The sequence below is a fragment of the Chrysochloris asiatica genome, unplaced genomic scaffold, assembly GCF_000296735.1.
Source record: "Chrysochloris asiatica unplaced genomic scaffold, ChrAsi1.0 scaffold00044, whole genome shotgun sequence".
Lineage (NCBI taxonomy): Eukaryota > Metazoa > Chordata > Mammalia > Afrosoricida > Chrysochloridae > Chrysochloris > Chrysochloris asiatica.
The window spans coordinates 16,668,776-16,679,615 of NW_006408562.1; the positions used below are offsets into that span (position 1 = coordinate 16,668,776).

Below are 10,840 nucleotides of genomic sequence, written 5' to 3' on the forward strand. Positions count from 1 at the left end.
AATATATTCTGATTTTTTTTAAAAAATCTGAGTAAATAGCCCTTCTGAAATTGTTATTATCTGCTGATATAAACAGGGTTTTTGACCATACGAGGAGGCTTCAAAAATTTAAGAGAAAAGTTCCATCTGTCAATTCCATTCCCCATGAAAATTTCGAAACCTCCTCAGACTCTGAAAAAGATACAGCCCCTCTTTGTAGTAACAGTCTCAACACATTTCAGTTTCAATTATTGCCTAACCACTAAGGTAGTTAAATGTTTTTCAGAGTAAATTCTTGGCAGTATACTTTGGGACCAGCTGTGTATTTTTGGATCAGTAAGAGTAACTCGATAGAATATAAGTTCTGTTAGTTCAGGTTGCTGGTTTATTAAACTATATGGACATGGCTTTACTCTTTTCCAATCCTCTGGGGTTCTGAAGGGGCAAATAGATAGTTTAATAACTTGCCAGAACATGTTGGATACAAGATAAAGAGTCTCTCTTAAAGAAGAAATAAGGAGATAATGAACTCCATTTATACAAATATTTGGAAAAAATACTTACTTATCTAGCTAACCAAAACCAAACCCCTGCCCCAAACACAGAAAAACCAACCCACTAAAAGTTCTAAACTCTACAACCAAACCATGACATCAAAGTCATCATACTTGGATGCTCCAAAGGGACGTTATCAACAGCAATGTCCAGGCCTCCAGGTATGGTCTGCAATTTGTTTATTCTTTCGGCCCTGTGAAAATATACCAGCGCAGAAACACACACACATGCATGCAATGAATTATTCTAGATCTCAAGAAGCAGCCAACTAATAATTCTGAGTTCTAACACAAGCAAACAGTAGAAGACAATCTTATGAATGGTCCCTTTCAGCTAGTTCGGTTTTGAACACCATTCAATGCAGCAAATGGGAGTCTTCTTTCCAGGTCATAACTGGTTTTGTAGAATCACAGAGAAGTCAGACTAGCTCAGGGCCTCCTCCAGGGTGTTGTTCCTCAACTTCATTATGCTTCCTAAGGTTTATCATCTTTCCAGAACAAACAACAACAACAACAACACTGGAAAGCTTCATTTCTAGTTAATAGAAACATATCCTCCATTGAAGTTATAGAAAATATTCATCATGCTTGCTTCATGATATTATATTGTTTTTGTTTGGGTAAACAGAATTAATAGGAAATTGCTTATTCATCAATGAGAAAGGTAAATAATTAACATTTTGAAAGGGGAGAGAGGCCCACGGAAACTGTGGTCATTAGGTGACTAACAATTTACGATACGTAGCTTCTCATGAGATACTCCATCATCAGCATCAGATTGTTTTATGCATTTCTTCTCTTAGCACTAATTTCCTTCGTCTTTTTGTGTTTTCTATTTTTTAAAGCTTTTGATTGTGAATTGAGTGAAGGTTTACAGAATAACAGATCACCACTCCCACATACAACAAATTATACACTTCATGTCATTACAAAGATTGCAATCCACTCCATGTACCATCAGTTTACAATGTTTACCTCGAATCGCTTTATTGTGTTCCCTTTCCTGCACCCCCACTTGCCCTGTAACCATCATAAAATGTTTCCTTGAGCAAGAAAATCTTTTCTTAACTTTTACAACAGTGGTCTCATGTAGTACGTGTCCGTTTGTGATTAACTAATTTACTTTCGCTTTTCCAAAAGCATTAAGATGATAGAAATATGAATTATTATATTCACAGCAATGCAATTTTTCTGTGGCGTTTTAAAGCATGATCCTAAAATTCTTTAACATTCCTCCTACTGAAAGGAGTCAGTTGTCTTTCCCTTTAATCTGAGTTTTATAAGAGTTTGACAATGGATGATTGTATAACTTATAGTTTCTGGTCTCTGACCTTAAGAGACTGGCAGTGACCATTTCCTGTCACTTGGAGTGTGTACTCTTAGAACCCAACTATTGTGCCACTAGGAAGTCAAAGTAACTCATGAAGAGGACTATCTGGAGAAAAACCAAGGCCTCTGGGCCACAGCTCCAGGTGAGCACCAGCTGGCAACCAGGACAATGTTACAGTCATTAAATCAGCCTTCTCGTAAGCTGATACCCCAGCCACTAGTTAAGCAACAATGTCAAGTGTAGAAAACTCAACTCGCCTCACCCAGTCATCACACTGTGGATTCATCAGTTAAAGTAAGCGCTATTCCAGTCCATTAAGTTTTGGATTGACTTGTTATACAGAAATGGACAGCTGGAGTTTAATGTTTCTCATGCCTTCCGTATCATTCTGGCAAATACATTAAAGATGGCACCATTTGGGCACATGTGAAACCATCTGAAAAACCTCTGCTATCTGGCAGAGGGATGGACGTTTGAAAATCAAGTCATCAGGTATTGTTTATGCACAGATGATAACAATAGTTATATAGCTGTAGCTCATTTATGTCAACTTTAAGAATATCAAAAAGAAAAAAAATCAAACCTTCTGTAATCAAACACTAGTTTAAGTAGGTCTTCAGTTGATATCTTATTACTTTCTTGTCTATATAATGGCGAAAATCTTGAATCTCTGTCCACATTTCCCTCATTGTCCTTAAACACTGATCTGAAAGAAAATCGTATTTATTCATGTTGGTACGCAGATATTGTTTATGGATTGTGCTTTTAAAGAGACTAAACTGATTCAATGTCCCATTCAAAATGGAAGAAACTCGGGAACTTATATAAAAAGACAAGCAAAGCTCTTAGCATTAAAAATTCATTTGCAAACTCTATTTTTATTATCTTCATCTTCAATTCTGCATCTAAAGTGACAACAGCCCATACTACAACTTTTGTTTATTTAAAAAAATTTTTAATGATGCTTCACATTTGGTAGCTTATATCAAAACTTTGGAGTATCCATGGGATGAAGAAGAAAAGGAGTAAACAGCATTCCTTTTTCATTATTTCCTCAAGACGATCTAAACCTGGACAAACTGGGTCCATTTCAGTTTGGATCGTCCCAATACAATTTAGTAAAACAGGGATACAGTTGTGTATGTGTGTGACTCGTGAAACAGAATCATGGAAATTTATGTGCCCATAGCTTAGTGATTCTGAGCTGGACTGCTAACCACAAGTTCAGCAGTTTGCATCTACCAGCTGCGCAGGAGAAAGATGAGGCTTTCTGCTCATAAAGACTGGACTCCTGGCATGGCACTGGAATGCTAACCACAAGATCAGCAGTTCATATCCACCAGTTGCTCCTTGGAAACCCTGTAAAGGTTTGCTGTGAGTTGGAACTGATTTGATGGCACTGAACAACAACAATATATCCCTTAAGGACAGAGTCAAAAAGAGGATGGAGAACCTGAAAGTCAGAAATTTACTATAAGTTGAAAAAACACTGAACTTAAAGACTTTATTTTCTGCTTGTACTCTCAGTACATAGGGGTGATAAGGACAGGCAACTTAGACAATGACTACCCAAAATAGGGGGTGGGAGAGGGCTATAAAGGTACAAAGCAGCTGGCTTACATGTTTTCAACAGGGAGTTTAGTTTCAGAGTGAATGGGGAAGATAAAATCCCCACTGAATAGTTTTAATCTTGTCTAAATGGGTCTGGTGAAAGGAGATGGAGACAAGATTCATTTGATTCAATAGTGAGTAATTGTTAACATGACTAATTATGATTGTTGCAACTGTAAAGGTAGAGGTTGTGTAACACAAGGGGGGAGTAGTTAATCTTACAGTCCAGGAACAGAGGACCCTAAGAACATCATGGGAGAAGAGCACAAGCAAAATGCGGGGACCCTCTCCAGAGAAGCAGCGACACCAGAGATGGAGGCAGAGATGAGGACATGGAGAGATAGAGCAGCTGAGGACGCTAGACTCATGGAAAGAGAAAGACTGTGTGCTGGTAGGCCAGGAGGCTGGCTTGCAAAATGTGCCTTTTGGTTGTCTAAACAATTATATAGTCCTGCATGTTTTTGTGTACATAAAAACAACAACAACAACAAAAGAAGGATTAGAAACAAATACTGTTAACTGATGGTGCATGGAGGGGACTGCAATCATTGCAATGAAACAAAATGCTTTTGGTTGAGTGCAAAACTGATATAATCCCATGTAAACTAGCACTCAATTCATAAGAAAATCTTAAAAAAAACATAACAAAACATTAGGGGGTGTTCAAAAAGTTCATGGAAAAATACCAGTATTTCTTAATTCCATTTTTCCTTCACAAATATTTCAAAGCCTTCTCATATTTTTATTTAAATACTACATAAGGCTTTTGCTTGAGTGAAAAAAAAAAAAGTTGAAATTAATATGACCTCTTTCCCAACATGAAGTGAGTTTAACCTAAGCTTGATCAACTGTTGTTTTATTAATCGATCAGTTGTTAGCCATCAGTCAGTGTGCATGGTACAATGTGGTTGTGTTTGTATCCACAGGTCTTTGGAAGCTGTTCACTTCCCTTGAAGCTACATCCCAAAGACAGTGAAGGGTACAGCATGGTGAGGGAGTGACTGATCACAGTACCACCCACTCTGTGGTTGTTCTGTAAATATAGAACCAGCAAAGAGAACAAAAAACCAACTCATTTCTACAGATGGTTTTGGAATGGTTAGAACATTATGCTTAGTCCCAATTGCCAATGCTGGGCAATAATCAATCTATTGTGAGAGTCTCAATCCATGAGATTTGGGTCTGATCAAAGGAAATGTGGAATTTAGCCTAAAGGAAAGAGAACCCTCAAGTTCTCCAAGCGCTTCAATCAAAGCAGCACAGATGTATGTATAGAAAGAATTGGATATATTTTTCATAGTTATGGGGGACAAAATGCAAATGTGGTTGTCAGGCAGTTATCCATATTATTAAAAAAGGAATTATCTGATTATTTTGGTTATAAAAAGGTGTACTAGTATAGGGTAAGCACGAGGATGCTAACCACGAGGTTGGCAGTTCAAATCCACCAGCTTCTCCATTGGAGAAAGACGATGCTTTCTGCTCCCATAAAGATGTATGTGTAGCCTCGGAAACCCTACACAGGACCCCTCTGAGTTGGAGTTGCCTTGAAGGCAGTAGGGGCTGGCTATAAAAAGACGAGGAAGAAACATTCTAACAGAGGCTGCTGATCATTTGCTGGGAACACTGGCAGTGTGGAGCCTTGGATAACAGCTACACAGGGTGCCTTCTCCAAAGGTACAGACTTCAGAATGCAATTTTTTATTTTGGTCTACTTTAATTTTAATGAAAATTCAGTGTTGTCCACTAGTCCTTTTTGAATGTAACTAGATAAGAATTCTGGATGAGGGAGTCTACTTCTGTCAAGATTTCCCGCCGAGAAAACCCTAGGGAAGAGTTCAACTTTGCAGCAGGGTCACCATGAGTCAGAACAACTCCATGGCAATCTAGAAAACTGAACAGGATGTGGTAGAAGCCTCAGAACTGCAATGTCAGGATCCAGGCACATATGATTCTGGCTGATGTACATGAAAAGGAGACGCTATTCCAGTGGTGGAACACGCCAATACTAACCTAAAGTTGACAGTTCAAACCCACTCAGAGGTGTCTCAGACGAATAGCCTGATTCTGAAAAGTCACAGACATGAAGATACCACGGAGCAATTTTACTCTTTAACATATGAGGTCATTACGAATTGAAATTGATTTAATGGCAAGTGCTTTGGCTGGACATGGAAAGGAGTTCCATTTACAGTTTTCTCCTAAATTGGATGTCCCCATCTGTGTGTTGGAGTCCTGGTGTGGCGCTGTGGACTAATGTGTCAAACTGCAAAGCCATTTGAACTGCAAGGTCGGTGGTTCAAGCTCACCAGCTGTTCCTTGGAAACCTTACACAGGGTTGCTATGGGTCGGAACCGACTCGACGGCACTTCATAACAACAACAACATATATGTGTGGACTCATTACCCATTCCAAGGCCAACCTTTTTGCTCTGAGATGGCACTATAGCTGGTGCCAAAAGTAAACACATGTGCCAAATTAATTGCAGATAAAATGCTGTTCACAGTGATGAACATCTCTGTACTTTGGTGGTTACATCTGGTGAAGCTAAACTGTCATTTATACTCTCTTGCAGGGTAATGCACTGGGCTGAAAGGTAGGATTGAACCACAAGATCGGTGGTTCAAACTCACCAGCTGCTCCTTGGAAACCCTATACAGGGTTGCTATGAGTTGGAACTGATTCAACGACCCTTAACAACAACAACATTAAAAGGCTGGCATAGCACTGTAGAATAAGCACTGGACCGCAAGGTCAGTTTGAACTGCACTGGTTGGCAGTTCAAATCCACCAGCTGCTCCACAGAAACCCTGTACAGGGTCACTATGAGTTGGAACCGACTTGACGGCACTGAACAACATCAACAATATTTTAGGGAAGGAGACCTGGTGGTGCAGTGGGTTAAGGGTTGGCCTGTAACCGGAAGGCCTATAGTTCAGACTCACTAGTTGCACCACAGGAGAAAGATGAGACAATCTGCTTCCATAAATATTTCCAGTCTAGAAAACCCTCTAGGGACACCAGGACTCCTTACTGCTTTAGGGTACACTCAAAACTATTTTGTAAAAAGAAAACAAAACACAATCTAGAAACTGTAACAGGGTGAAATGGTAATCATAGAGCTAGCAGTACCAGCAAAGAACTGAAATGTGTCAGGAAATTAGCTTTGCCGCGATGACAGAAGTCAGAATAAGCCTTCCTCTGACTCTACTCCCATTTATTTGAAGCAACATCTACACTGTAAAGGGGACATGAAAATATTCCTTGGTTGAATCTTGTACTTTTTGTGATTAGATAAACTAAATGACCTACTGTGAAATCTTTCAAACTGTACTGCCAGCCTTTTTTTTTTTTTTTTTTTTAATCAGCTGCCAGACAAGTTTATGTTACGGACATCCCATATTCCTACACACAAATTGATGGTGTGTACTGCTTCCTAACCTACAACCAAACCACTAATAGGGTATTAATGCAGCATGTAATTGCGGCATCGTTGGCTTCCCTGTCCTGGGAATAATTACTTCACTCATCAGTGTAATCTTGTCAGCCTCCTTAAAATTATCATCTGTCTTTCTTTCAATGTATTGTACTGAACAAGCTCAAAATAGGTTGGATGCTGTCTGGATAGGGTTGATAAAAGGTGAGGGGGAAAGGACTCCTCAATAGGGAATGATTGCTATCAGGTCTGACAGTGAATGTTGGAAAGGTAAATGTATATGTTTGGTAACAAAAGAAGAGGAGTGGCTGATTTTGCAGTCCAGGAGCTGAGATCCCTGGAACCATCAAGGGAGAAAAGCAAAGTGTGAGACCCTGTCTGAGGAGGCAGTGACACTAGAGATGGAGACAGAGACAATGACATGGACAGAAGGAAGGGCTGGGGACTCTGGACTCAGGGAGGGAGAGGGGCTCTGTGCTGGTGGTCCGGGAGGCAGGTGTGTGGGTGGTGCCCTTTGTTTGTTTGATGATGCATGCAGGGGATTGTGGTCATTGCAATGAAACAAAATATGATAGGATGAATGTAAAGATAATGTTCACCCATTGTAAACAAACCCATAATTCACAATAAAAAACTTAAAAAAAAAAAAGGTTGGATGCTTGTCCTTCATGCAAGTGTTCAGTTTATTTCCGTAATGGATGATTCTTTCAATTCTGTCTTCCACATTCATTCATGCTTTCACTGGACTAGAGTGATCAGAAAGAGGGATTGGTAGGGTGAATGGGAAGTTTCTGGAAACTCAGGGTGTTTCTGACAGGCATGAGTACATTAAAAATATCAAGTAATACAAAGTTGTTCAAAACTAAACCTTACCATGCAGACTAACATGAAGAGTCCTCAAAAAGTTCTTGGAAAAATGGAATTAAAAGATAATAGAAAAATTTTCTAGGAATTTTCTGAAGCCTTTGTATGCATTCTATTGATTTTAATTGCCAAAAGATCAACCTACCTCACGGCCCAGGCGAATGGCATGCGGTATGTTCCCAATTTACTGCAAAACTGTCGGTTAGATTTTAGTATCTTTTGTGCACACTAGGGAAAGAGTAAATAATAATAGTATTAGAACAGCATGCTACAATCTGTTGGTGTAAAATAAAACTGACTGCTTTTTCAATTGATCTTACTTAGGCTGAAACTCAGTAGAATGTTATCTTCCCAGCAAACAAATTCTCCCTCAGAATGATTCAAACTACATCCTCTGTGTTCAAAACAATTATATAAGGTTTTCTGTACATTTCAGTTTGGAATTTCCAAAGCTAAGACTGCTCTTATTTTGTAGTATTAGCTTATCTTCCCCCCTCTGACATAAAAGTCCTTAATGTCTCTCATGAAAACTGTTATCTATCCATCTGTATTGTCTGCCCTAAATTTTATTAATGTAGACAGCGGAAGGTCAACAAACTTGTTCTGTGCAAGGTTTCATGGTAGGCCTTTTGGCATTGTGGACCATATGGAGCCTAAAACAACCCTCAACTCATTATAACAGTTGATGAGCAGCCATTGAAAATACATGGATGAGTGAGTGTAGTTGTGCCAATAATACTTTATTCACAAAAACAGAAGGCAAGCAAGATTTGCAATGCATATTCTCTTCTGCTGAATTCTGGATTAAAGGACTTTCACAAACCCATGACACCCACCCTGCCTTACACTCACATTCTATTGTCTTAGCATATCCTTGGTATTAAAACACACTTTTAAAATTTACTTTCCATTGTCCAGTAACACTTGATTTTTAAAGAAAAAAAGAAAAAAGGTAGGAAAAAAAGAGAAGCTCCTGAAACCGCTGACAGTATTTCCGACCTCTTTCTTTACTTTGGTGCTATTGCGCTTTGGCATGTCAGAATAATCTTCTGTTTTCAGTTCATTCATCATCAGAATTGCCTATATTCTGGAGTCCTGGTGTGGCGCTGTGGATTAATGCGCTGGATTGCAAGGTCAGTTTGAACCACAAGGTCGGTGGTTCAAGCTCACCAGTCACTCCTTGGACACCCTATACAGGGTCACTCTGAGTCAGAACTGACTCGACACCACTTAATAACAACTTCCTATATTTTTGTAAAATGGCATTTATTTGTTTTGACATCTAAATGAGTCTAAGCTTTTCATTAATAGTTAATAATTGAATTTTTAGCTTAAAACTTTATCTACAATTAAATTTATTTACACAGTTAGGAATTGCTGGGTCAAAAAACATGAACCCAAAATATATAGTTAAAAGGAAGCCGATAAACATTTATTCCACTGACAATGGACTATTTAAAGACTTAAAATTATCAAACGATTATTATAAGGCAGTGACTCTATTTCTCGAAAGTATTGAGATTATTTACAAGGGAGGTTATCCGTTACCTTGTTGGAGTCTGGGTTCTTAATATATGGTTCAGCACCACTTGCAATGTTTCCCATTAGTACTTTTTCAATTTTGGCCACCAAAACAATTTCAGAGTGTGGATTGCTTATGGAAAATATAGCCTATATACAAAGAAAAAAGCCAGTAAGCATCAATGATCCCATATAGAAAATTCAACTATTAAAAAAAAAAAAAAAAAGATAGCTGTAAGGGAATGTTTCTTTAGAAAGTGACCCATCTGATGTGATCTCTGGGTAAGAACAATGGAACATTTATTTGCCATCCTTTTAAGAACCAAAATGAACCACGGTGGTGCTGTAGGACAAGCACTGGACTGCTAACCACAAGGTTGGCAGTTCAAATGATGAGGCTCTCTGCTCCCACAAAGATTGACCGTTTAGGAAACCTTATACAGGGTCACTGTGAGCTGGAATCAGCTCAGTAGCAGTGGTTCAGGTATTCTTGGGTTTTGCTTTACTATAGAACTGAAGTGCAACCTGCTTTGGAAATTTGAGCCATTCCTCTGGAAACCCCTTGACACGCGGTTCTTCCAATTGTCTAGGAGTGACGGTGTCAATGTTGCCATTTTCCAAAGCCATGGAACCCCCTGAAATCATCTGTCGGACAGCAGTATGGTTTAGATCCACATGAAAATCTGCAGAAATTTTCCTGTTGTCTCTGAGGTCATAAAGTGCCACACTCACAAAAAAAGGCTCAATCTGAAAGGAGAACAGAGGACATGGAAAGAAAATCTTTAACGTCATTACACTGCAACACTTTCCAAAACATTCTTTAACAAAGCAGCAAATACAGTACAAGCCGGAAGCAAGCTCCCCTTGACTCTATGAGGAGGACCCTGAGATCTTTTCCATTAGGTGCCTCAGATTCCAGGCTTTTCTGTCATTAGTTTCTCCATTCTAGTTTCCCCACGAAGCAGTCACATTCGGCTGATGCACTGTATGAACTACGTTACAAATACTTGTGGATATTCATGGGTCTTCTACACTCAAAAATACCCACCAGGACTGTCTTCCCAGATCCTCAGAAATCTGTAGCTGAATTAGAGAAGTTTCTTAAGTCCCTGCCACTTTTCTTAAAAATTTCAGTATACTATTGGTGTAGTATACTATTTGTTCTGTTGTGCATAAGGTTGCTATGGGTTGGTATTGACTCCATAGTACCTAACAACAACAACATTGGTGTTAGCTGCCACTGAGTTTACTCCTGTTGTTGTCAGGTGCCATCGAGTCGGAACCGACTCATAGCGACCCCACGCACAGCAGAACGAAACAATGTCCTATCCTGGGTCAACCTCACTACCGCTGCCACACTTGAGTCCATCAATGATGCCACCTGACCAATCCATCTCGTTAGGGGTCTTCCTCTTTTTCTCTGACACTCCACCTTACCCAGCAAGACATCCTTCTCCAGCGACTGTTTCCTCCGGACAATATGTCCAAAGTATGAGAGACGAAGCTTAGCCATCCTGGCCTCCAAGGAGCACTCTGGCTGCACT

The 10,840-nt window shown here is 39.4% G+C and overlaps 1 protein-coding gene across 2 annotated transcripts in view; it reads right to left on the reverse strand.

Annotated features, from left to right (window-relative positions):
* The window catches only part of DOCK10 (dedicator of cytokinesis 10), a 401,968-nt gene that overhangs the window by 96,754 nt on the left and 294,374 nt on the right, over positions 1 to 10,840 (reverse strand). For both annotated transcript variants that reach the window (XM_006861898.1, XM_006861899.1), the window contains exons 12-16: positions 9,822 to 10,043; positions 9,324 to 9,446; positions 7,921 to 8,003; positions 2,447 to 2,569; positions 648 to 727 (exon numbers count right to left, since the gene is read on the reverse strand). In XM_006861898.1, the coding sequence (XP_006861960.1) occupies positions 648 to 727; positions 2,447 to 2,569; positions 7,921 to 8,003; positions 9,324 to 9,446; positions 9,822 to 10,043 (631 nt within the window). The remainder of the gene's footprint in view (positions 1 to 647; positions 728 to 2,446; positions 2,570 to 7,920; positions 8,004 to 9,323; positions 9,447 to 9,821; positions 10,044 to 10,840) is intronic.